General features: G+C 43.2%; 1 protein-coding gene across 2 annotated transcripts in view; it reads left to right on the top strand.

Moving 5' to 3' along the window:
* The window catches only part of rab28 (RAB28, member RAS oncogene family), a 29,812-nt gene extending 10,688 nt beyond the window's left edge, over window positions 1-19,124 (top strand). Inside the window, exons 4-8 of one of the 2 annotated variants that reach the window (XM_076739454.1) lie at window positions 653-782; window positions 13,985-14,088; window positions 14,192-14,269; window positions 16,501-16,602; window positions 17,469-19,124. In XM_076739454.1, coding sequence (XP_076595569.1) covers window positions 653-782; window positions 13,985-14,088; window positions 14,192-14,269; window positions 16,501-16,596 — 408 coding nt within the window. In that variant the 3' untranslated portion in view covers window positions 16,597-16,602; window positions 17,469-19,124. The remainder of the gene's footprint in view (window positions 1-652; window positions 783-13,984; window positions 14,089-14,191; window positions 14,270-16,500; window positions 16,603-17,468) is intronic. The other variant, XM_076739455.1, reaches the window with a different exon arrangement.
* Window positions 19,125-26,526: the final 7,402 nt, after the last annotated feature.

The raw sequence follows: 26,526 nt of genomic DNA, 5'->3' as shown, positions 1-26,526 counted from the left end.
AGTAAAAGTAGAGTATTTACCTTGGCTCACGTTAATTTCCAGCAGACGTTTAAGCAGTGATATCGATTGTCCAGCTATGCGATTATTTGTCTTTAATTTTGTCAGCAGCTCTTGTATCTGTGTTTACTCTTCGATTAATTCACGTGTTCGTGTAAACAGCCCCCTCTGGCCTGAGTGTTTGCTCAAACATGGCTCTGGTGTCGTTGCATGAGTGTTTCTGCCGTGCATTACAGTGTTGAGGATTACATAGGGAGGAGGAAAATGTCTAAAGGTAAACAGCTTTCGTTCATTAGCTCAGATAGTGGATAACCTCGCCACAATTCTTCTGCTTAATGTACAAACCTCATTTTAAAACAGAACCAGTATGAATTCACACATTCTTACGTTCTATCATAATAGTGCTGAACCTACCTCAGATTATGTGCGAGTGTGTCCCCCTCTATGTGAATCTGTCCCCCATGCTAAGAAGAGGAGCAGTGCCACCTACTGTTCCCTTGCTCCCTCAATATTACTAATGTTAATAAGAATGATTATGAGGTGAATAAATTAAGCCATGGACTCAAATCCAGTATCTCCCAGTGAGGGAGTGCAGAGGCGAGCTGCTAAAATAAAGTCTGAGGTCTGTGTTGTTCCTGTTGTTTTTCCCATGCAGGGGGTTCTCCTGGTTTACGACATCACCAACTACCAGAGCTTTGAGAATCTGGAGGATTGGTTCAGCATGGTGAAGAAGGCCAACGAAGAATCTGATATCCAGCCTGTTGTCTCCCTGATTGGAAACAAAAGTGAGAATTACACAGACATAAACACACAAACACTCATGAGCTCCTTGTCCTTCAGTAGGGAAGAAGCATACCAGTACTGTGAAAAACATAGTTGTGCAATATATCAAGTTTGGAAACTGCTTTATTTTCATTTCTACTACAAACCCAGTTCCAAAAAAGTTGTGACACTGTACAACGTAAATAAAAACAGAATCATTTGGAAATGCAAATGAACAACAGTTTTCCGAAGTGTTCCTGAGTCCTTTTAGTAACATCCTTCATCCAATCTTGTGTTCACAAAGTGGTGAACCTCTCTCCATCCTCACTTGTCAACAACTGAGTCTTTCCAGGATGCCCCTTTCATACCCAATCATGATACTATCACCTGTTACCAATGAACCTGTTTACCTGTGGAATGTTCCAAACAGGTGTTTTCGGAGCATTCCACATCTTTCCCAGTCTTTAGCTGCTCCTGTCCCAACTTGAAATGTGTTGCTGCATCAAATTCAGAATAAGCAGATGTGTACAGAAATCGATGGAGCTGGTGAGCTCAGACATTAAATATATTGTCTTTGTGCTGTTTTCAAATGAGTTTATGTCAGAAAGGATTCGCAAGTGATCAAGTGTTCAGTTTTATTTGTTGTACACTGTGTATTAACTTTTTTGGAATCAGAGTTGTAAGTAACTGCAAATGAAACGAGGTCATCTTATATTCATTGGACTGAGTTTTTCTCTTTTCATTTCACCCTGAAGCATTTTTCAGTTGCGTGTCTGTGTTTGTGCGTGGAGGAGTGAGTGTTTGATGGCAGCAGACGTGTTTGTTAGAGCGCCAGATAATTGATCGGTGTGATAAGCCAGTTGATAAGAGAGTGAGGTTTTGGAGCGATGGGAATGCTGATGTTTGTGAACTCCGGGGAGTGACTGACGATGATTTAAGATCCAACGGACCGAGGGCACCGCTTATCTGTGCCCCCCTCCCAGCCAGAACCTGTCTGCCCCCCCCCGCCCAGCCCGAGCCTGCGCTCCTGTCCCAAGTCGTTGGTTAAGGAGAGGAACTCGATGTTAACCAGACGAGCCTCCTCCTATCAGCCTGCACCCATCCACCCATCTCCAAAATAAAGAGTAATAATGATGACTCTTTTAAACATCCCCTTGACAGATGTGGAGTCATGGCTGCCGCCGTGTTATTGTAAAGTGGGGCGTCAGTGTGTGTGTGTGTAATGGCGACTGTCCACCTTCCCAGGCGATGATGAACAGTCAACAGAGTGGTGCCTGCACACAGGAAGCTTTCGCTAATGTTACTCAGCAGGGACCACAGGTCACGGTTTAATTCGCCTGTCTAGAGCAGATTCGCTTGTCTTTGCATCCGTTGCATCTCCTAATGCCTCGGCTTTAACAGTGGGCGCCTCTGTATTTAGGCTAGGTTTTGGGTGTGTGGGTGAGTGTGTGTACAGTAATATTTAAGTTGTGTTCATCTCGCTGTCACGCTCCTCACCCCCACACTCGCACAGTCATTCCCCCCCTAATGGCTCTATTGCTGGAATGGCCCATGTGTGTTTTTTCTGTTCCTGTAGCCTGAAAAAAAGAAAAACAAAACCCCACACAGATTGCCCCGCAAGGAGCAATCAATTACCTTGTGAGACTTTATGAATCCCTGAACCCTCCCATGGACTTTTTCAGGGCGCTTGAAGAGAGTTTAGCTATCTAGCTGGAAATGTCCACACATACATTTTTGTTTAACTTTTTGTCTGAGTTTTTTTTCCTCTGAGGAGCTAACCGTTTTAAAAACTCAAAATCTGTCTGTACTCACTCGAAAACAGGAAAATTTCACTTACCAAGCTTTTTAAACAACTAAAAATATCTAGCCTCAAAGACCGCACAGTTATCTTAAAAGTAGTGCAGCCAGACTAAAAATAAGTCCACGTCTGGATACACAGAAAGTCTGACTTTGCCAAAAGCAGTTTTGTGCTTGTCAGTTTTGATCAAACAACTTTATAATTGTGGAAATTAAAGTTTCAAGCATGAAGTGCTCAGAACCAGTAATAAAATCCCAGTAAGAAGTTTTTATTTATACTTTATTAAGATAATCAGGGACAAAAAAGCTTGACACAAGTGAAAAGCATGAACATAAAAACTGCCTGGTAACAAGATTGTCAGACAAACAAAAGCATGTATTGCCTTGAATTAAGATATCTTACTTTCACTTTTTGTTTTATAGCATTTTTGCTTTTTCTCCAACTTGAACGGTTGGCACACGTTAACAATAAGCCGAATATATGAATATGCAGCATTCTTTAGGGAGGGGGGGTTAGATTTCCTTTAAATGGTTCCCATGATGTTGGACAGAGTGAGGCAACATGTTTGTGACAACCGAAATAGAAGTACAGACATAACAAGGAGCTTATAAAAACACCACAGATTTATGTCTCTGTGAGGACTTGTCTTTGGGGAGACTGTGGTGTTTCATCACTCTGATTTTTTGAGTGTTTCCACTTCGATAAACTTAAGGTGAACACAGTCTGGAGATGTCGTGTGCGTAGTGGTTCTGACTTTGGTTTCTGGCTAGAGCATAAAGACTTTTATATTTGCAGCTGAAAGATTTTTTTTTTTACATCTACTAAAAGACAGTATTCTTGTATTTTAAGCTCTTTTTAATATCGGCGGAGGCTTCTAAAACGCGACTCTCTTCGCCTTATTAACAGGACATGTGCTACCGTATACATTGAGCTTAAATTTCCTGTGCCTGCCTTCTAGTTTAATTTGAACACTGTCTTCTTTACCCGGAGCACGGTAATTGAGCCTATGGATCAGACTGGTTCATTAATGATGCTGTCCCCTCCTCTCTTTACCCTGGCCTGACTGCCCTCCTGTGCCATGTCCCTGCTGGGGAACAGCCTTTCCTTTCTTCTGGCTTAGCATGGCCGGCTGGGGTTAAGTGTGCTTGTTAAGCACCAGCATGCTGCACCCCCATGCCCTCAACAGGGCTGCCCAGAGCCTTGTGTTAAATAATGGCACCACTTGTAACAATTCAGAGAGGAAGCCAATGAAATGTTTTATTGAGGACACACAATTATTTATGCAACTGCACGGCCATGCACACACAGAGAAGCGTGCACTTAGGTAAAGCGACACACTTGAGTTTCTGGGAACACACGGGTAATGGAAGAATGCTAAGCTCTTGGTCTGTCTAAACATACCATAACTGTTTATTAGAGCGCAGCCCAGTGTAACACCGTATGGTACACAGGAACCTCTCAAGAAAAATGTTGGCTTGTTGTGCAGTCATCTCCTTCACCACTCAAGTGTTTCATTTTTAGTAGACTAATAAGTGCACCGTGTTTTGAAAGGTCTCCCAAGGATAAATTCTGTTGCTCTTTGCTTAACAGCAGCTGCTTTTGGCCTGTTCGCGACTGTTTGCCTTTTAGATCAGAGATTGTCTGAAGATAAAAAAAAAAATACGGTATGCTGTTCGCAGTCCTAATCCATATTGTGAATGTTTTTATGTGTTGTAACGTACACATATAATCATTGAACGAGGCCATCATCATATCAAAATGTCTTACATTTCTGTGTGAGATTAGAACACATATTTCTCTGTGGACATTAAGCTTGTGTCGTTTATCAAGCCAATTTGTTTTTATTAAGTGGGGATCACAGGACCCCTGCTTGCTCCCCACCCATCACCCTTCCCATTGCTAGCACTCTCTCCCTCAGGAACTCGAGAGCATCCATCATGGGCTTGTACAGCCCTTATTTGGGTGACTTAAATGGGTTCAGTTCTCTTAACCCCTCCTCATCATTCATGGCTTTTTGCTCTGGGGTTCTACCAGTGTTCACTGCCGATCCACTCAGGCCTGCCATGGGAAACGTTCCCTTCTGCAGGCAGATAAAGTCCCCGCATGAAGACAATCTGTGCACTCAATTACATCTTACCTGTCTATCTCCTCTGCTCTGTTTCTTTTCCCTCTTCCTTTCTTCTCTAAGTCCTATCTAAGTCATCTCTCAAGCACACTTGCACATTCATTTTCATCCCTGTGCAAACATTAACTCTTTCAATCACACACTTAGACCTACTCCTAACGCTTATCTCTCACATGTGTAGACTAACACTTCTGCTATAGCTGCTTTTACTTACAGTAATGTCTTTTCATTGGCTCCGTGTCACTGTTGTGTTAAACAACATGCATGTGTTTGCTTTCTGCACGCTACGGCAGATCTCACCACATACCGTTACCCGTCGCACTTCTCTCTCCCCAGTTTTCCATTCAGCCATGTGAAAATTAAAGCGAAACATGGATCTCTCCTAACTCTTGATTCTTGTGAAGCATGTCCTTGCCACCAACATTGTTGGTTTTGAGTTGTTTGGCCTGTTGGCAAGGTCTCAGGTGGAGTTGAAGCCTTCCCCCTCCTCAGCTCTTTCACCCCCGTCACCTCCCTGCCCCTGTAAAGCTGCCACAGTTCCTGTCTGTTCAGTGCAGGCCTGCACATTTCTTAATAGAGAGATGCTCAGAAGTCCAGGAGCGCAGCGGAGCTCAATGCGCTTCTGTTTTTGGTTTAGCTCAAAAATGTTTTTCCTGGCTCAACCCACTCGTACTTAGGTCCTCTTACAACAAACTAAAAGGTCCTAATTGCCCCCAAGGGAAAGGTTTAGCCACAATAGACATGTGGTGGGACAAAAGCCCAGTACTCTTACCCCGGCACCCTCACCCCTCCCCAGATAGAAGGGATGAACACGTCAGCAGTGTCTGTTTTGCACTGTGGGTAGCGCAACCGCAGATTCGACACTGTAAAACATTATATATACAGTATATAGACATAGTAAGGCACGGTGTATGGTTGGGTTAAGATCTGGAATGTTTACAGTTTACAGCAAATCCAGTGTTTCCTGTTTCTCTTCACATTTTATTGAAGGTAAAGGGTCAGAACAGACATGTGTATCAAATTGTCTCAGTAACCACACTGACTGTAGCCTGCTGTCTTTCTGTACGTCTGGAAAAGATGGGAAATAGAGATTCAGGTTACAACAAGGATACGGAGGGATGAATGAAGAATTACAGCTGTATTACACTGCGGCTGATAAGTCGGTGTAAAATCACAGCTGCAGATGCTGAGACGTGTGATTAAGAAGTACTTTCTAAGGTTTGTTTAAGCCTACTCAGGTGGCTGATTGGTGGTCTTTCCCACACAGAGCAATGCAACGAGTGCAAACCTGGTACTCCTTGCTAAATGGACTAAATGCTAATATTTAATTGCAACAACTGTTTGACCCAGCTCTGGTCCCCACTCTCATCTCTCTTGACTCTCATGCCTGTCGAAACATGGAAAGTCCTCATTCATTTTAGCCATCCATAAAGCAAATATTGTTGCACATGCAGTAGATGATCAGTCTTCACATACCTTCTTGTGTGGTAAGTCATGGGCCATTTGAGTTGCACAGCACAGCTTAGCCACCTGACCTGAGTGCAGCCTGGAACCCTCATCACGCTCAGGCTGTACTTTATTTCTCCGCTGCTCCACAACATTGATATGGAGGAATTCCTGGAAAGGGGCCTTGCTGACACAGGGTTGGGTAAATAACTGATTGATCTGGATCCACAGGCATATATTATAAATATATGTGAAATATCAACATAGATTTTCCCTCCTTTTTTGCTAAATCTACTTTTTTGTGGTGTGAAATATTACATCACTGTCTTTGCACCGTGTTCCTGCTTCGGTGTTTGCTCAGGCAGTCATGAGGAGAACACACTTTCCATCCAGCAGTTCACTGCTGTGGCTTGAAGTTGAATATGTAGGCCAGTCGAACGCATCATTGCTCATAGGAAGACTTTATAATTATAGATAGACTTATAGTGATGCGATGCGTACAATTACGAAAGCTCCCCTGTGCTTCGTATAATTATTATAGCTCATAGTTACGCTGCCGGCTCACAGAGGCATGTATTACTGCTCGCCCATAAAAGACCACTTAGTTTAACAGCGACAGGAGAGCTTGGAGGACATGGCCAGTGAAACCCCGGGCAGCGTCTTGTGCGGTCGGCTCAGAACTGGGCCTTTTGTTCACTTTTCACGAGTCCTGGGAGCCCGTTAACCCAGCCTGCAAGGCCCTCGGCCCCATGTTTTACTGTAGCAGTGACAGCCGGCACTCCAGCTCTCTCCCTGCCTGTAGAGCTACTGCTAGACACTCTGCTTCACATTCCCTGACCGGGGAGGAAGACCACATTGTTTTACTAGCCGCCGTGGAGTATCTGATTATGTTTTTAAGTGTGACTGCATGTGTGTGCATGAGCACGTGTTTGCACGCGCGCGTGTCTGCACGTCGTTTCATGAAGAACGATCAAATGACAAGATGAGCTGTGATCAATGAGCTGTCGACAGAACACTTCTGACCTAGTGGAAAGCGAGTCCCCTGACAGTCCTGGCCCGCTTCAGGCCACCGGGGCAGGGGCGCCGCAGCACAAAGAGCGCTCTGTCTCTGTCAGGATCCCCCCGAGGACTCCTGCACAGGCCCCGCTCACCTCGACAACACCGGGCTACTAACAGCGCTTCATCTGTCTGTACTCACTCAGAAAAGTCATGATAATATTATTAACTTACCCTCAAGCTTTAATATACTGATAATTATTTCTAATTATTCCACAACAAGTTGAGCTCTCACACATCCAGTTATGCAAAGTCATAAATAGCTGTATAGAACTGGCTACGTGGTGCTGAATTATTATGCAAGTGTAATGATGCAGGGATTATAATTTCCTCAATTGTACAGGTCTATTAAGGCCAAACGCAGTATTAAAATAATTTTCAGTTTCAGGTACTTTTGCACTAAATCTAGATGATCCAGTCCTCAGAAAATAAACATTGCCTCCTGTAAACAATATCTACACTGTTAAGGTCTAACGAAATGTGCAAGAGTGCCATTTGCATGGTTACTTGACTTCTGAATGGCTGCATAGTGCCTAAGAGTAAAGAAAACACAACATTTTCAGTGACACTTCTGTGTGATACTGTATTTCAGAAAACAGAAATGAAAGTGGGAAACAGCCAGTACTTTTCTGAAGGGGGGGACGTAGTTATTGTTTGTATCCACATTATGTTGTCCATATTTTAATAGAGACTATTTGAATAGAGACTTGTCACGTCCTTCATATTTCAAAATGCTGAGTTTTTATGAGCTCTCTCCAACTCACGTAAACCAGTTGGACCCAATCATTTAAATGCCTCACATAAATTCTAGTCATTTTGTTTTACTAGGCACTTGTGCTGTGAAAGTTAAATCAATGCCTAATTTAATCAGACATCACATAGAATGATTCATTATACTTTTGCTGACTTTTTAGGCTAGTAAAGGTTTCCCTGTATCTTGTACCGGAAAATTTAAGGGTAAATAAAATGTCACTTGCAATTAATCTAACCTGCTGCTTTTTCAGACTCCTGCAGTTTAACATTAAGTTACATGATAATGTGTCCAAGTGTCCATCGGCTTTCTTTTTTTCATAGTTCAGGTTGGTGGGGGGGGTCTATGACACAATTTTGTAAGAAAATCGACTTACCGCACTAAAACATACATTATGTTACGCAGTGTTTTTGACTGAATTCGTCACTGTAATCTGGGTGGCTTCGACTTAACCCAACCGTTACCCTGTGGAGTTTGTGACCACTAGTGGTATCTTGTGCTCTGCTAGTATATGCATACATATAAGTGCCACAAGGCCAGGGGCAATGCAAGCATGGTGTTATGAAGGGTTGGTGGCAGTAATGTGCCTTGAAAGTAAAGTTAAGAAGGAGCAATGCAAACCGACGTAAAAAGGTTTTAAGGGAGGAAGCCATGTGGAAGCGCCTTAAAGCTGCATTCTTTCTAATGGCCAACAGGGGGCAACACCGCTGGCTTCAAAAAGAAATCCAATTTTATGTAAAATGACCATAACTCTCACTTGATTTTTTTACCTCAGTATACGGTTTCCTAACGAGTTTATGGTCTCAGTCACTAGTTTCAGGTCTTCCTCAATACAGCCTGATGTACATTGTGTAACATATGGTCCCATGTAGAGTAAAATAGCTGAATAACTGAAGCAGCTGTTCATCTCATGTGGCATTAAGAGAAGTGAAGAGTCAGCAGTCAATGGTTGTATAAAACAGAGCAGTCAATAAAATTGTTTTTTCAAAAATTGGGAATCACAGCAACTTTCCAGGTCTTTGACCATACAGTCACAAATGTGCTCTGAAAATATTAGGCTGATCGGTCCATTACTATGTGACAGTAGCTGTGGACGGATACACACATGCACACGACCAAATGCGTTACACAACTATGAGTGAATGGCTTCAGTTTGGTAAGAAATGTCAATAAACTATAATAAATAGAGTCCAATGTGAGGACATTGTGCTGATGCATTCATGTGAAAGGCTGCTGTGAGTGACCAGGATACCTTTTCTGCTTCAGAACTGAGTGCAGCGGGAAAGACTTACAAAACCCCATTGAATGTCAGAACTACAGAAAAGTTCTGGGATGTTTTCAAACTTAGTGGAGCCTGGTGAACAATTTGCTCAGACAGTTATAAGTCATTTCATTAGGAGTTGGACTTGGTTTGATGATCCTTGCCCTCACTATACAGTCTGAATTGGCTCATGGTCGTCATTGAGGGGAAACCGAGGCAAACCCTCTTAACAGGGTCTTAAAGGCGCAGTGTGAGGTAATGTTGGAAGTGATAGGTTCTCCCCTGGGGTTGATTAGGCTCAGCCTTGTAACTTTCACTTAATGTGATATGACCCCTCAGAGCCCCAAGTCTCACAACGCACACACGCCCCACCATTACTACCACACACAGACACATAGACACACACACAATTCACACATTCCACCCTCAGCCCTCACACTCCCCACTGCACCAACTGCTGTTTAGTTTAAAACGAGGCTGCCGGCAATTAACTGTGTTATGTCAAGCTTATTCTCTGGCTGTTGCTCGCTGGGTAAACTGTTCCAATTGGTCCCCAGCAGCCGACTCGGTAGAACAGTAAGTAGGTGTCTCTGTTATCACAGCATAGTTTTTAAAAGCCCACTGAGGATCACACAGCGCAGTGTAGGATTTCAGGCTGGTGAGCCAATGTGCAGCTATGAGCTTATTGTTTTGCCTTGGCAACATGGGTTGGTGAACTCTCAAGGAAAAATTCACCCTTGAATTTTCACGTCGTCCACATTTGGCCCGTTACTGTGTCAATGAGAATAACAATAGAACGTGTCTGGAAATTCAAGGTACGTTGCCAGCAAGTTTTTGCTTTTGGTGTGAATTCTCCCCTTCAAAGTGAGAGTGTGACTTTATAAAGGAAGAAATAACATAAATCTTGAAATGAAAACTTGTATTCGTCAATAAAACCAGTTTCTTATGGTGGCCAACACTATGGTTTAGCATTATCCAGTAATTGTCACTTATGGCCACAGTGGCAGTTTCTTAGCAAAAGTTATGAAACAGGTCTGTTACTCAGTGAAAGTGAATTTAAGTGACATTTCCCTAGTTTTATATGTTTGTTTTTGTATATTGTCCCTGTTTAAATAAAGATGCAAGAAACAATTATGGAACAAAAGAATAATAAAGTCAGCAAATTGACTCAGTAATGTCCGTTACAAAACAATATCTAGCTCAAGCTTGCTAACGTCAGCTTACATTAGCCACCATTAGCAGCTAGTTATATAGAGCAAGTGAGGCTGTCACACCAACCACCACTGCTGAACTAAGCAAAAGTGTGTTTTCATCTTTAAGAGGAAGAACATGTTATTGCTTCCCTGAAAAGTTACACAGTGTGCTCACATGCTTATTAATATCCTGGTTTTGAGTCTTATCCTTGATCTTTTAAGATAAGATAAAACTTTATTACTCCCACACCAGGGAAGTTATTTTATGATGGAAATATTTTTGATATGACATTCACATGGAACACGAGAAACCTGGTTAAACTGTACCCATGTTTCTGATCACGTGTTTGCAGGTGTGTCTTGATTCCTCAGTATTTGTCCACCAACAGAGAATGTTCAGAAACCTGGATGAGGTGTTTACATGCCATTTCTATTAGAGTACTCCAACTAGCAAATCCAGGTTTCTCAAAACTGTGATGTTTGCATGCACAACAACTGCAGTACTCATTTACTTACTTATTTTTAATTGTTTCTCTCGTATCTCATTTCAGCCATTGGCATTTGGTTGTCTTCTTCTCAGAGAAGGTGATGTAGCAAGGGTATTGGTTTAAAAGCATGCACTAGGCAGCTCCATCCAACCAAAATCCAGCCTCCTTACTAATTTAAAGTGTTTTAGCGGCATAAAAAACCCCTCCAAGTCTGTCTGGTTTCAGGATGATCAGGACTGCCAGTGAGAGGATTCTTTCCATGAAGAAGCGAAGCTGACATCCCCACAGACACTAACTTGTGGAGAACGTCCATATTTTCTTCTCATTTGGTTGTGTTCCCATTCATGTAATAGGTCACCGCAATAACAAACCAGTTATTTACGGTAAAAGCCTAATTTATTCGCCAGATATTAATCTATAACAGTTGTCTAGTAATTCACCGCAATGACAGGCAGACCTTTTAAATAAACACTGATGGTGACCAGAGCGAGGGAGGGCCATCGCTCTTGACGAGTGATGATCCCCTCCACTATCTCTATGCACTCGGAGGCCTAAACAGTTTATTTCGTGTTTGCAGTCACTTCCTAGGGGTTGTTAAGCTGATGTACAGTTTGACAGAAACAGAGGGAAACCAGATCATCAGAGGAAGATTGTTTTGACCTGATAAGTAGAAATGGGTACATTAGGGAGAAAAATGGAGCAAAACACTAAAACTGTGGGATTAGTCTTGTGTTCGGTCTACACAGACAGATGCCACATGCTGCAGAATTCTTTTGTGTGAGAACGTGGGCCCACCTACAGTATTATTTTGTGACTACAGGGAGCGACGGACTTGTTCACAAATCATGAAATGATAATTGTGTTTTCATGCATATCGGTGTAGTTATCCATTAGAATAGATGTTGACAGGAATCTCCCAAGCTCCATTCCTTGGTGCTCTGAGGCTTTTGATCATATCCTGTGATCTTAAAGTTTGACCAATTACATCAGAAGTCATTGATTTTTTTTTTTTTTTTGCACTTTAACCTTGTGTGTTCAGAAGAAAATGGAGATTTAAACTGACACATCAATTATGTTTCACTCTTCAACTGAGAGCTCAAATACTTCAATTGATATTTTAACTGCTGACATAACGTGTGATAATGATTTACACTGCGTCGTTGGCACTTAAGCTTTAACTGAAATTTTTTGACATTTCAGTACTTACACCTCAACTGTTTGCCTGCGTTCAGTGCTTTAAACTGACTGCAGTACGTAAAGTTGAACGTAAAAATTCAAATGCCTTTGGTGATTGCACTTCAAGAGACGCCTCACACTCTGTCAGTGCTTCAGCTTGAACTGACGCTTCCACTGCTTTAAGTGTTTGAGCATAAACTGCGACATCCAGACATCTTGTATGCAAGCAGTTAAGATGAAGACTGTTAATGCGTTCACAGGGTTTGCACCATCAATTTCCAGTGAAAGCGAGCACACTTCAATTTTCCTCTCCTCTCCTAGTTTTATTGTTATTTTTTAAATTTTCCCTGTGGCCTAGTTATAACAGCCCCTCCCCTTGATATTGAACACATACCCACAGGCAAAATTCAGAGAAGTCACTCACTTGTACACCTTTTCACTTACAGTAACGTGCCTTCCTCAGCTCCTGAGCCACTATGTTAATGTTGGCTAATCTGACTGTGACACATGATTGATAACCTTTCCCAAGTGTGCAGGATCCAAAGGATTAGCAGTGTTTACTTCAAGTAGCATGCTGGGTACCTCTGCTGTTAATGACTGAAATTAATAACCCGCTGACGCCTATGAGACAGCTATGTTTATGCACAGGCGCAGACATGACAGTCTGCCCTGGACATTGAGTAGTTGTAAAAGTGTCTGCCCCTGTCCAGAAAGGTTTGTGTTTATATGTCACTTATGATGATGGTAATATTCGTTTTTGTCTAAAATGATTCTGTCCAATTTTTTTTCCTTTAACATTTTTGGGTAATATGACTTACTGATAATATGGGATTAGTGCAGTGTTTACATTTCTTACTTGCTATGTATCTGTCTCTCTCTTTCCCTGCTTCTGTCTTCATCTCCCTCCCTTCCTTTCTTTCTCACTCTCTCTCTCACACACACACACACACACACACACAAACACACACTAAGGGGCATGAGAACAGGGTAAATCCTTGACAACTTCAATGAAACCTCACACAAAGAGCAAAACTCGGGGGGACGAGAGAAATGCAACACCGTACAGTAGCCCGACCTCCTCCAGCTACCATAGACATGTACGCACCAGATACCGGGCGTTGCCGCCTTTCTGCACAAAGCCAGAAATAAAGAGCAAAGCTATTGCTTTCAGCAGCAAGACCCCCGGGTGACCTTCCTCATCGACCCCAGCATGACCCCATATTGAGGAAGGAGAGAAGCAAAGCGCCCGGTATCACTGCACAGGAGTCAGATGCACATCACAATAGCTAAAAAGGAAGGCGCTGTCATTGTGCGCTCACAGTAAATCAGCATGAAGGTGACAGTCCCAGTTCTTGGGCCTGCGTGCCCACCTTAAAGGCCGGCACACTCATAAGTCAAACTGTTTTCTCCATCTACACTCTCACTGTGAGTGTCGCCTCAAGACTTCGGTCATCCACGCATTGTTTCTTAAGCATTTCTCCACAGCTGGGCTGGTTTGTCTGTTTCGGGTCAAATAGAGGTTCATGGCTTCAGGGTTCAACTGTACTAGGCTTACACTGAGGAATGTGTCACATCAAGCTTTAATACCAGCGAGGAATGGAGGCTCGGGGCTACTGAATTGATCATTTCCACTCTCACACTCACCGAAATACCTCCCTCCATAAATTAGAAAATACAACAATCGGTAGACTGCAGCTGGGTTTGAAAGCAACATAACAATTGAATGATGCTTTGTTTTCATGTGCCTTTATGTGCACTATGCTTGTACACTAGGCAGATCCCCCTCCATCTTAACTCAAGTGTAAACAGTTATCTTTTCTGTTTATGTTCAGATACGTGACAGTTAACCCCGCGTGAGTGCTGCATAACCAGCGTATAAATCTATCTATCTCTTGTAAGTTTTCTCACGTCATGCTGTGTTTCGTCCACAGTCGACCTGGAGCACATGAGGACAGTGAAGGCTGACAAACACCAGCGATTCTGCCAAGAGAATGGCCTCATCAGTCAGTTTGTATCAGCCAAGACGGGGGACTCGGTGAGTATCAGCTGACTCTTTAAGTCACGGTAAAAATGTGGAGCGCTCAGTGACTTTGAAAAGACTTACGCTGTCTTATCTTTCCTGTTACCACTTCCTCCAGGTGTACCTTTGTTTCCAGAGAGTCGCTGCAGAGGTTCTTGGTGTAAAGCTAAACAAAGCAGAAATAGAACAGTCCCAGGTGAGCCATAATGGCATCAAGCCGTCTCTGAAATTTCACAAGTCTTTCTATAGAAGCCATATTTTAAATGACTTTTGCTCCTAACTGCAGTGAACCAGCCACTGTTGAGAGATCACACTGTTCTTGAATTTATAATTGCTCTATAAAAAAGTGAAAGTAGCTGGTGATATTTATGGGCTCCTCTCTGCTAGCAGTATGTGTAATGCTATGCCTGAACTTAAGGGAGGTCAGAGTGAGGGTGTTAGGTCAGCAGAGGTCACCACACACTGTAAAGGACCTTTTGTTGCGTAAACACGAGTTTGTTACGTCTGCCTCCTGCGATGGTCTACCTGCCACTGACACTGCCCATCTGTAAATAGACCCACATTGACCACATTAGTGCGTGAAGTCAGAGGTTAAAGGTAGACAGTTGTAGGGGTGAGAAGGTTAGGTCTGGCTGGCTGATTTATTTGGTTTATCTCCCACCGTTTTGGGCCAAAACAGCCTCTCAGCTTGCCAGCCAGACCAAGGTGCCCGGTGGTGGCAGCTGTAGGATTTACAAGGTCACCTCCCCCACAGGCATTAATCCTGGGCCTGATATGACCGGTTGGAGCCACACTGGCTGGGTAGTGGTTGATGAGCCTGGGGGCTACAGAGAGGTCAGGACCCTCAGAGAAGGGAGAGCATGTAAGGGAAGGACTGGTCAAATTCTCAAGCCCCTGTCCCATCACCAACACTACTGCTGACTAACTGAAAATGGCCATCGACTAATGGAGCCGTCCATCTGCCGTCATCTTCCTGCCCTCTGCTGATAACTCTGTCAATAAAGCAGAGTGTTATAATCCAGGTTAATTAAGCAGTGTGAGCAGCTGGATCCAGTTGGCTCTTCATAGAATAAGGCTACAGATAGATGACAGAAACAAACAAAACTTGACAGCGTTAAGAGCTTTTTAAAATCTAACAACCCCAATTCCAAAAAAGGTGGGACTCTGTGTGAAATGTGAAGAAAAACAGAGTGCAATCATTTGTAAACAATCTGTTTAAGAAAGGTTTTACAAAGTGTTCATGACCCCCTGTAGTAATGTCCATTATACAATCATGTGTTCACGAAGTGGTGAACCTCGCTCCATCCTCGCTTGTGAACGACTGAGCCTTTCCAGGATGCCCCTTTCATACCCAATCATGACACTATCACCTGATACCAATGAAGCTGTTTTTGACATTATTAAAACAGTTGCAGACTAAATTTCTCTTCATTGACTATTTGACTCAGCTCCAGTTTGGTCTCCAGAAAGATATTCTGTGACGTCAGACGTCAGATTCTTAACAGACAATAATGTTTACTAATGTTGGAGATATGAAGGAGTGACACATGGAGTTTGTGTCATGGATACAGAGATGAGGCTCTGAGCAGGTCATGGCTCTGGGTCTTGCCGTGGGGCCAGCGAAACCTCATTATCAGCTGTCAGCTTTAGAGGGCTGAACACGAGGGTCACAACCCCTGACAGCATTGTATCTGCCTGGCAGCCCTCTCCGTCATGGTCCTCTGTCTGTCGGATCAGATAGCGAGGCCACGGATCACTCACTGACTCCGACACCGGGCTTCGGCAGCTCGTTAATCAGACAGCCAACCAGGGGCTGCTGTTCAGCCATGTGGTCTGTTCTTTGGTGGTTCTGTGGCAAAGATTCCAGCACCATTAAGTTCAAATGTAGGCTAATAAGAACTTGAAGGGCCAATCTTATGCATTCCTAAAATTTAACAGCTGCCCCCGTAAAATGTTCCACTACAGACATGAGTCAAAACTTGTAAAGTATAACTTCAGAATGATCTACGAGGTGAAAATCATTTTAATGATTAAATGATTGATTGAAACTATCAACTGTGTAGACGATAATGAAAATAATTGTTAGCTAGACCCCTAATTTACATTGTTTTGTGAGATTTTTGGGTCACTGTTCGATTTGACGTCAGTTATTCTGTCTTAAAGATGGACTTTTCACAGCCCATGTTGTCGGCTTGGCTGTGCTTTTCATCTGTACACACTGATGTCATGCTTCACTTTTGTTTGTTTCTTACATTTCTTATGATTTCTCTCACTCCATGACCTTCTCCTCATCCTTTCCTATTCATCGCCCTCACCCTGCTTGGCCTCTCCACTCTTCATCCACTCACCTTCCTCTCCCATGCCTCGGTCCTTGTCCCGCTGCTTATGTCCGTCTCTCCACTGTTCTGATGTCTTGAAACTGCTCAGAGGATTGTGAAGGCTGAGCTGGTGGACTACCCTCAGGATGAAGGACCAATTAGACAAGAGAACAACCAGCAAAGCAAAATATGTTCTGTTCAATAGTTGGAAGTATGTCTCTGTTAACATATATATTCAGTAGATCTGTCATAGATTTTAGAGAGCATAACAGTTGCTGTGTAGTTGTAGTAAATATCACAGTCATGGTGGGTGTATTCGGTGCCTGTGGTAGAGAACGTAGAGACAGTGAGTGATTGAGTGAGGAAAACCTTCATGATGAGCGGCTTTGGACCAGTGTCTTGAATCATTGCATGGATTTTGAGCCATGTACTACCAAATATTAAAGGGGTAGTGGTGGGAAACGTGTTTATTTGCTTCATTTCAATGAGTGAGATGAGACGATCGATGTCACTCTAATGTTTGTGCATTACATACGAAGGCTCAGCCAGCAGCTCATTAGCTTAGCTTAGCTTAGCGTGAACAGTTCTTGGAGTCTATACTAGTTGCCTGGTAATCTCATGGAGGCCCCTGCATCTGGAAATATTCTGGCATGCAGTTTTTACACTTAAGTATTTCTACAGATTAAACAAAAAAGATATAACATGTTCATAAGTTGAGGTTTAGAGGTGCTGGTAGGTGATAGAGCCAGGCTAGCTGTTTTCCCCAGTTTCCACTGTTTATGCTAAGCTAAGCTAACCGGCTGCTGGCTGTAGCGTCATATTTACCGTACAGACATGAGAACAGTGTCAATCTTCTCATCGAACTCTCTGTAAGAAAGCAAAGGGTATTTCCCAAAATGTCTGTTCCTGAACTGTTTCTTTTTAATAAAGTAAACATTTTTCAGACTGAAGGTTTTGTTTCACTGTTTTTACAGCACATGCTCTCACTCTCTAGAAGTCTTTGTGAAGCTGTAAAATGTGGGAAACTTTCTGCAGCTTTTTAATTCTGTGTGTGTTTATCTGTCTTTCCACCTTCAGCGTGTGGTGAAGGCAGACATTGTGAACTACAGTCAGGACACCGTGGCCAGGACAGTCAACCCCCCTCGCAGCTCCATGTGTGTGGTGCAGTGACCCCCTCCAAAACACACACACACACACACACACACACACACACACACACACACACACTTAAAGATGTAAGATTGTCTTCAGTCAGTATTCCTCTTTCAGGATAGTCGGGGTGACTGGATGAAATGTGTTCAGGGTGTGTTCTCTGTATTCCTGTGTGTCAGTCGTACGGGTGAGATGAAGAACAGACTGCGTGGTTTCGAGGCCTTGGCCTGTAGTTTGGATATTTAGCAGGAATGATTTCTTGGGTGGCTCACCAAAAAAAGCAAGCGGGACCTCCATTTTTTCAAGTTTACACGCAGCTATCATTTTATTTCTATGATTCACCTTAAATACATATATATATATAAGCGATTACTTGATTCATGTGTTAGTATGACGCTGGTTGTTTGACGGAGAAAGACAACTACTGTTATCAATCACTTTGGTAATTTCAAATATTTTTATATATAAGTACAGTATATTTTCTTCTGACATGGCTGTTAGGAACATTCGTCTCAATGATTAGATCAGCTGCAGTATCTCTCTAAAGATAACACCATCAACACGTGTCCAATCTCCATGACTGCAGAGTGGATTCAGTGTGAGTCAATGGGTCATAAACAGGGAGGTGAACCCAAATGCTCTCTCATGTGTTTCTTTGTGATATTCGTTTATGTCTGTGGTGCTCCTCAGTCAAACAGGAGGGAAATAGGCATTAAAATGCTGTAGTGGACTGAAACGAATCTCTGTTTTCAATTTGCCAATTAGCGGCTTGCACTAGCAGTGCTGTGACGTGAACTGTGTGTTGTTATTTTCCATAGAAATGTTTAAATTTTACTATCTTAAATTAACATTTACATTTTATATTCTTATTATTCTTCAGATTATATTCAAATAGCATCCCCGTTCTCCACTTCTCTAGGGTCTTCATTTGCATTTTGATCATTTAGCTCACACTCTGTGACGTTCCCGGGTTCGTCCTGTTAGAGGACAGTTCAGATGCTGTGTTGATAAAGTGTTGATTGATGAATATGACTCAGGAAGGAAGTACCTGAGAGTCAAGCTGAGCATGACCTGAGGTGAATGACGTACAGCGTTTTAGTAGAGGTCTCTACATAGCCTTATTCAACTGTCCGTTATAGAACAGGAGTTCGCATTGAAGAATGGCTATGAGGCATGAAATGCTTCATAGGATCTTCATTTTGACCACATTTTAAGAGCCTGTTTGACAGTGTGTGTATTGTTAGAGACAGCTGAGATACTGTCCGTTGAACCAGTTTTGTCAGAGTTGTTTCTACATGATAGTACATGTTGGCATGCTGGGTTTTAATGTGGTGTCCACCCACCGAAATATATGCCATATGTGTGATATATGTGTTTGTACAATAAAGGCAACCTCCGCTCCGTTTCAAAGCTCCTTTCATGGATAAGAAATGATCCGAAAGCATCCTGGAAATTCTGATCATGTAAACAAAATGTACGCTTTAAAAACTATTAAGAATGTACAGTTTAAGGTGAATGTTTAGTTGACGTCTTACAGCGACTCAGTTTTGTGTTTCCAAATAAAAATGCTCCATGGAAAACTGGAAATGTTTGTGCAGTGTATCTGTGGGAACGTGTCTGTGACTTTCTTTTTGGGATAATTATTTTTTTTTTAATTCGCAGCTTTTTAAAAGTCATTTTGCTTAATCTATCCATCCTTTGTCTGCTGCTTATATGGGTCCAGGTCACATTAATTTAATTAATTAAATCTTCAGGGAATTATTGTTCTGTACTGTTGGGAAGGACTGAAAAACGTGATGTAATAATAAATCATTCTTCAGGTTTTCCATCAGACTTTATTACTTTGGTTTGAATTCCTGTGAAATGTCTCAGATTTCATTCTGTGGTATTAAAATATAATTTGGTGAATCCTTCAGAAATTAGCAAATGATGTTAGCTTGAGTAGTGTAGTTTTACCAAAATATGAGCTCTATGAATGTGTTCGGGCTGTCTCATTACTCAGCCTTTGTTAGCTTGTTACCACGTTTGGGCCTTGGTTTCATTGCAATTTTTCACCGCACGTTGCGAACACAAACCAACAGGCCCCGGAGGCTCACGTGAGCGGCAGATGACGGCGACTGGACTAAAGCTGATGAAGGCATTACAGATTAAGGATCCATGTGTTGAAATTTAAGCATAAGGACTGAAACTTGACCACCCCCAGAGATCCCCCTCCATACAGACTCACCAAAGTCTCTGGTAGCTAATGAGCCACCTGGTCTTTGTTCAGTAAATCTTCTCTGAAACAGCTCCTAAATCCACTCTGGACAGATGATACAAACAGCTTTATAAATGGTTGTAAGCTGTATTAATTAATCACTTAAATAGTCCAACCTTTTGTTGCTGTCACACCACTGTAAGAGGGTTCTGGTTTTGGGTTCAGCTTTTTTCTTTCTTTTTTTTTTTTGCTGAGTCAATGTCACTGAAACCGCCGCTGTATTTAGGAGGATTATGTGTATCGGAAACCACAGAGACAAAACAAAGACTGCATCTATCCAGGAATATCTTGCATTTTATCTTCCTCTCAGTGTTGTTGAATGCCGTCTGTTGCAGAGCCACTACAAACAACACTGAAACTTAATGGAGAGTGAGGCAGCCCAGCTGGGGTCATTCCAGCACACGTGCATTGTTTCGCTTGAGTGGACGTCTTAGGAATTGTCTCTGCTGAATTTTTGTCAAGAGCTGTCACCAGCGCTGACAGGCGAGACTTGCCCTTGGCTTTGCTGCTGTTTAGACAGGTGTTTTTGCAAAGAAAACAACGGCGGCCCCGTTTCCAGCTTAGACGCTCACAACACTGACGTTCCTCTAAAGACAGGAGGAAAGACTATGGCAGCGCGGATAATGCCAGAGAGGGGTGAGGCTTCTGACAGATCGGTAAAAGTCAAGGTCGAGTTAACGTCAAAATGAATTTGTCTGCCTGTTTCCTCTGTAGCGCCATGTGAATCAGTTTGTGTGTTAGTTGGTTTTTGGTGTTTGCTCTCTCTCCGTTTGGGCACACATACCAGCGAAGATGCAGAAGTAAACAGACAAACTGTGCGATCTATTTGTTCATATTTAGTTAACCGCTGTGACACATTAAATTTTGCTCACGACTTTGTAGTCTCAGAATAAATTTTGGTCCACCATGAAACCAAAACACTTCTTCCCTCTGAAGGTCTTCGGCTCTTCGCTGAGCTTTCAGCCTGTATTTACTTGAATTCAGTGGGTACAAGTCCTGCTTTCTTGTCGTTCTCTTTCCTCTTCCTCCCCGTCTGTGTTTCTCATTGCTGTGCTTGAAACTGCGTGATGACAGTCTCAAAAAACCACACACGACAGGCTGGTAAGAGGGCCATAGTTGTGGGTTGTGCTTTTTTTGTGTGGGCAGAAAGGGGGCCAACACCCTCGTGATTACCCACTCACCCTCTTCCGTTTTCCACCTGTGCAGAGTGCCAGACCCACAGCGTTGAGGGAGTAGGCAGGACTGAGTCAACCCCTCTGATGAGCTCCAGTCCCCCTTGTCCCCACTCTGCCTCCTATTCTCTGTTACAGCGCACCGGGCCAGCCAGCAGCGAGAGGAGTGACAGGCCAGGCGAGGCAGGGCAGCGCCTACGCTGGGCCAGAGCTGGCATCCAGCTATTCAGAGCCCCGAACTGAGCCAGCACTGCTTCGTTCCCAGGGTACTTCAGAGGATTGTTCTCCTCTGTTGTCTGTGGGTGTCCTGAAGTGTGGATGTGTGTTAGATTGTGATCTGAGCACTCGGCCCGTCTCGTTTGCAGCTGTGTAGGCTGTCCTGGTAGGTGCCGTGTGTCTGCTCCAGCTTAAAGGCACATGATTTATTTTAGGGGCAAGGATGTGGGCATTCAGAGGGGTCATATTTATAGTCCGCTGGTCTGGTGAGAGGACCTGCCAGTAAAAGCAGAGATTCTGAAAAAGAGGCGCGGGGACAGAAAACTGAAAGTCTTTCTCTCTGTGGAGGCCATGGATGAATGCTATTTTCAGTGGGCTGTAATGAATAGCACTTAAAACTGAATAGCTCTTGTATCATATTTTAGATGCAGAGGGAAGGGGAGCAATAATGAAGTCTCTTTATAGGGCATGTGATATTCACTCAGCTGAACAAAAAACACAAAAATCAGGTGTCGAGATAAGAAATTACCATCTATCTTTCAATACCAGATTGATTAACTCTGATCCCCAAAATCTACCTTGAGATTATTCAATGCTCACTGCGTTTAGCTTTGGAAAGTTAGTAGCTCGCTGAATTCGCTGCACTTCAAACTGATTCTACTGGTGACCAAAAGTCAAGACAAAAACAGAATGTCAAGATATTAAACATCGAAACGTCCACTAAATCCTTTTAAAGCTAAAAGAGATTCTTCTCATGGGACCCAAAGCAGCAAGACAAAAACTGCAATCAATGCCTGATGAGCAATTTCATGCCCCTAAACTGTGGAAGTCTCTGCCAAACACAGACAAAGACGTACATTTTGAATCTGGTTTTTGTTCAGAGTAATGTTGCAGTCTTAGTTTTTAAGCTTCAGTCACTGGTTTTTACATTATTTTTAACAATAAAACATTTTATTGTTTATTGAATTGAATGAGTTTCTATGGATGTTTTGACACATTTCCTCATTAGAAATGCTTCATGTTCAATGTCTACTGTCCTCAAGCTGCAAACTCTTCAGAGCCAGTTGTCACACCTACAGATGCTGAGTATTTTTACACTCAAATGACAGATTTTCATCTGGTTATTCTGCGTCACAGTTGACCTGACCTTCCCTCCATGTCTGCATTGTTTTAAGTACCTTTTACCTGTTGTATCTGCAGTAGTCATGCGATTGCTAACGAGTTCATAAAAGAGTTTTAAACAGAGAAACAGAACTCCAAGTGGATAGTCTGAATGCTCTGTGATACACGTCTGTGTTTGAGATTCTGTGTTCTGCTTTGAGAGATATTTCCAAACTTCTACCGTCCGAGCTCAGTCTCACTGAGATACGGTGGCACTGGCAGACACGCTGCATTGTGCACACATCATGATTGTGCACACATCATAACGAAAGCTCAGGCGACATCTCATCCTAAAGCACATGATGAATGAACTTGGCCTTTTCAGAGCTGATAATTGAGACCTCTCCTGACTTGCAGGCCTGTATAGATCATGTGTTTGATAAAGGATCTGCTCTGTTGGAAGAAGACACAATGATATCATCATGTAAAAATGACAGTAACCATCTAACACTTGAGCACTTACCCTCTTCTCAGCACCTGAATTCAGCCTGTGCCATCCTCCAACAAAGAGACGGTTACTGGGTGGGACCAGTGTTGGGTGTCACTACTTACCGCATCTGTTGGAAGATAAATATACATAAAAGAGTTGATAAGCGCAGTGAAAATATAAGCAGGGAGGCAGATTACAAGGTCATTACTCAACTCTGCTCCTCTCTGTCTCTTTGGCTTTGTGATTCCTCCTTCATTGTTCCCCAAAATACTTTGGATATAAAACCTGATACGAGAGCCATTCAGTTTTTTAAGTGCTATTCATCACAGCCCGCTGAAAATAGCATTTGTCCAAAGATGACGCTTTGAGGCTTTTCAAAAGACTGCTTCAGAGATGCTGCAGCACTTTGAGTCGCTGAAAAGTGTGAATATAGATGTAGACATTCCACTGTGGCATTTCTTGAGGTGGGAAAGTATGGCTCTGGGATTAAGTAAGTGCCCCCGTGGAGAAAAAATGGTCACGGCCACAATGAATTGAGCATTATTGCTAATTACAGAGGACATATCCCTTCTGGATTTGTGGAAGTATGCTAATTCCATGTTGATCTGCACCTCAAATTATGTCCCATTTAACGTGCGACAGAGTGGAACTTTCGCTCCACATTTGACTGGAAAATTCATCCAGCGTGGAGCCTCAAAAATGAGTCGGGCACAGCGGAGAGACAGCAGTGTGTGAAGATGGCATGTTACACAGTACAGTGTTTACTGACATCCATGACTGACTGCTTCAGGTGTTCATTTCTCTCCCGGGACGACCGCTTGAAATGACAAATTCAGCTGAAATGTGTTGACAATACTTGGTCTCTCTTTCCTCAGAACAAAAGGCGCAGGAATATGAATTGTTCCACCAGGTGTCTTTGGAAACGACATGCTTCATGATGTGCACAGAAGGTACACATCATCAGTGAACCTCCACAATGTCAACTTTTCAGGAATCAAGTAAAACGACTTTTATTTTTAGCTTGACAGCTCGTGTTATCCGAAGGGATTAGAAAGGGTTTTTAACAGGCTGAGAGGTCGGAGTCTCAGCCCCAAAAAAAGACAATAAATGAAACGCTACATTTATCTGAAGTGAGCATGAAAATCAGCAAAAGTTGATGATTTTTGCTCAATCTTTGATGGATGAAGCAAATACTTTTTTTGACAGCTGGTTAGTATAACTTGGCCGAGAGACGTAGCAGACTACACGCTGGACACGAACAATCAGCCTCTGGACTTTTACGACTGCCGTGACGTACACCAGTAATCAATAAGGTGCTGGGGGATCAGCTTCACTGTTCCACCTGAAAGCACCAACAACAAATGTTTACAGGTGCAACCGTCGTCAATCGAAAGTCTGTCCGCAGGAAGATGGCGAGTGTGCAGGAGGTGACAGGTGTGATTAATTTGGTGCAACGCCTCCGACCCTGTGCTGATCGTCCAATGGTTGCAGGTTCAGTGAAATAAAAGAACATCATTCCTCCTTTGCTTTGCCGTGTTTACGGTGCATGGACGAACTCTTCACGTTCCTTTGGATAAGTGTCTCTGAACGTGTTGAGAAATAGGGGAGGTTTTTTGTTGGGACTTTCTGAGGCGTCCCAGATGTCCTCAGAGCCTCACATGTCGGGAAAGGACACTGGTGGGAGCGTGTTGCTTCAGGTACCAGTGAGACAATGAGCTAAGATCCTGGAGGTCCAGTTTGAGTGTTAGATTTAGGAGTCTGAAGGCTTATCAGATGCCAAGACGCTGCACAGTGGTTTATAATACTCTGAGACCGGATTTTACAACTCTGGAAAGTCATCACAGCAGAAATCATTTTGTCTTTCTTCACATCGTCCGTAAACAGTAGAAACACAGTGTTCACGTTACAAAGTCAACAGGCAGGACGAGCTGGTCGAGCCAGACTTCTGCCGGACAACTGTGCTTCTTTTTCTCTCCTTTTTTGCAGAGTCTTGTCAGGATTAATGTCAGTCTCAACTGCATCTCCTCAGAGCTGCATCCCCGTAGCTGGTCGGAAATCTTGCTGAAGGGCACCTCAGCAGGGTGGATTTTGGCTGTCAAGGCGAATTGAGCCCAGGCCCTCTGGCTGAAGGACTGTGACACCAATCACAACACCACCCTGCTGGTCCAGCCAACAACAATATCTGGTCAAATGTGGGACTGGCACGATACAGAGCCGCACCGAAATGTTTAAATCAAGGCATTTTTCTTGAGATGTTTGAAAGAAATGTGCTGAGACAGTGGGTCATTTCTCGGTGGTAACAGACAATGTTCTCTCACTGGATTGCCAGTAACGAAAATTGTGTGCTGGAAAAAGTAGCTGCCTCATATTGAGAAGCACGGAAGCATTGATATAATGTGAGGTGACGTTAGAATTCCTTTCTCTGTCCAACACAATGTGGGCAGTGTGGAAAACCTGGATGGTGTGATTTTTTTCAGAGTATCCATCACAGCGTCACAAACCCTGCAGGTCTCACTTATGGTACAGAGCACTGTTAATCAAAACCAGCCCGTTCTGGGGGCTCGAGGGTCATCAGCCAAGGAGAGGAAATTATTGATGGAAATAAAGGTGCTGGACTGCTTCAGAGCAAGTTCACCCTTACAAACATGCGAGATGTGGAGTTTCTAGACAGGCTGCGTTATGAACAAGGCAGAGTTGTTCACGTCTGATTTAAGGGCTGCTTTTGTCATGACTTTCGCCAAAGATGGGCTCATGCTTTTATTGGCTGTTTAGCCTGTTTCCATTTCTTGACCTGCATTGAAAGTCCACTAAAAGTTAATAAGTCTTTAATGTTTTCTTACTTTGAAAATTGCCTACGGACAGAGTGGAGCCTGTGATTTACTGACTTCAACCGCTCGAGCTGCACATCAAGAGCATTTTTTCTGTCCCGTATTATAACATATGAAATCATTTACAAGTAGCTCCTAATTCACAGTGGTCTGTCAAAGCGTTTTAATCGAGACATGGAGTCATTACAGAATGTGATGACATTGCGTGTGTGCGAGGTATGGCAGGCCGTCATAATTTGGAAAGAGAAGTGCCGCAGAGAAAAGCGTCACAAAAGAAGAAAGGGACCCGAGAGGGTCAAGTTCCCGTGTGCAGGCTGTTGTGTGAAGTGTCTGGTGATTGCCAGGCTGTTCTGAGGACGCTGCTGGACAGGGAGGTGAGAGGCAGGTTAATTACTATACTGAGAGGGAAGGGTGAGGTGCTTTACATAGCCCTTTTGTGGCCTGCGGTCTTGGGTTTCCAGCACGGAGAGGTTTGAGCAAAGGGTGCTGGTGAGGATGGCAAAGGGTGGCGCTGCACGGGCCAAATCCATCCTAAAGTCGCCCCATCGATCACTGATGACAAGAGCTGCGAGTCCCGTGTGAAAAACATTCTCATGCATGCCGTCACACTGTATACGTGCAAACCTAGACACGAAGAACAGGACCATGCGGCGAGACTGAGCATCTGTTTGAGGACGGTATTCTATCATGTCCGCTGAAGAAACACTATCAATTATTTTCTCATCTTCTGAGCTTAAAACAACTCACAACAACAACACATGACTTTGTCAGTTTCATCCACACGAAAAGACAATGTTCCCGATTTGAATCCCGCCTGCAAAGCTGAAAGTCTGGAGGTCAGACCACAAAACAAAGAAGACAGTAATGGATCCTTGACTGGCGTCCACACGGCCTGTTTTCAAGCATATATTCATATATC

The sequence above is a fragment of the Chaetodon auriga genome, chromosome 9 (assembly GCF_051107435.1).
Source record: "Chaetodon auriga isolate fChaAug3 chromosome 9, fChaAug3.hap1, whole genome shotgun sequence".
NCBI lineage: Eukaryota > Metazoa > Chordata > Actinopteri > Chaetodontiformes > Chaetodontidae > Chaetodon > Chaetodon auriga.
This window is presented reverse-complemented; position numbering and strand designations above follow the sequence as displayed.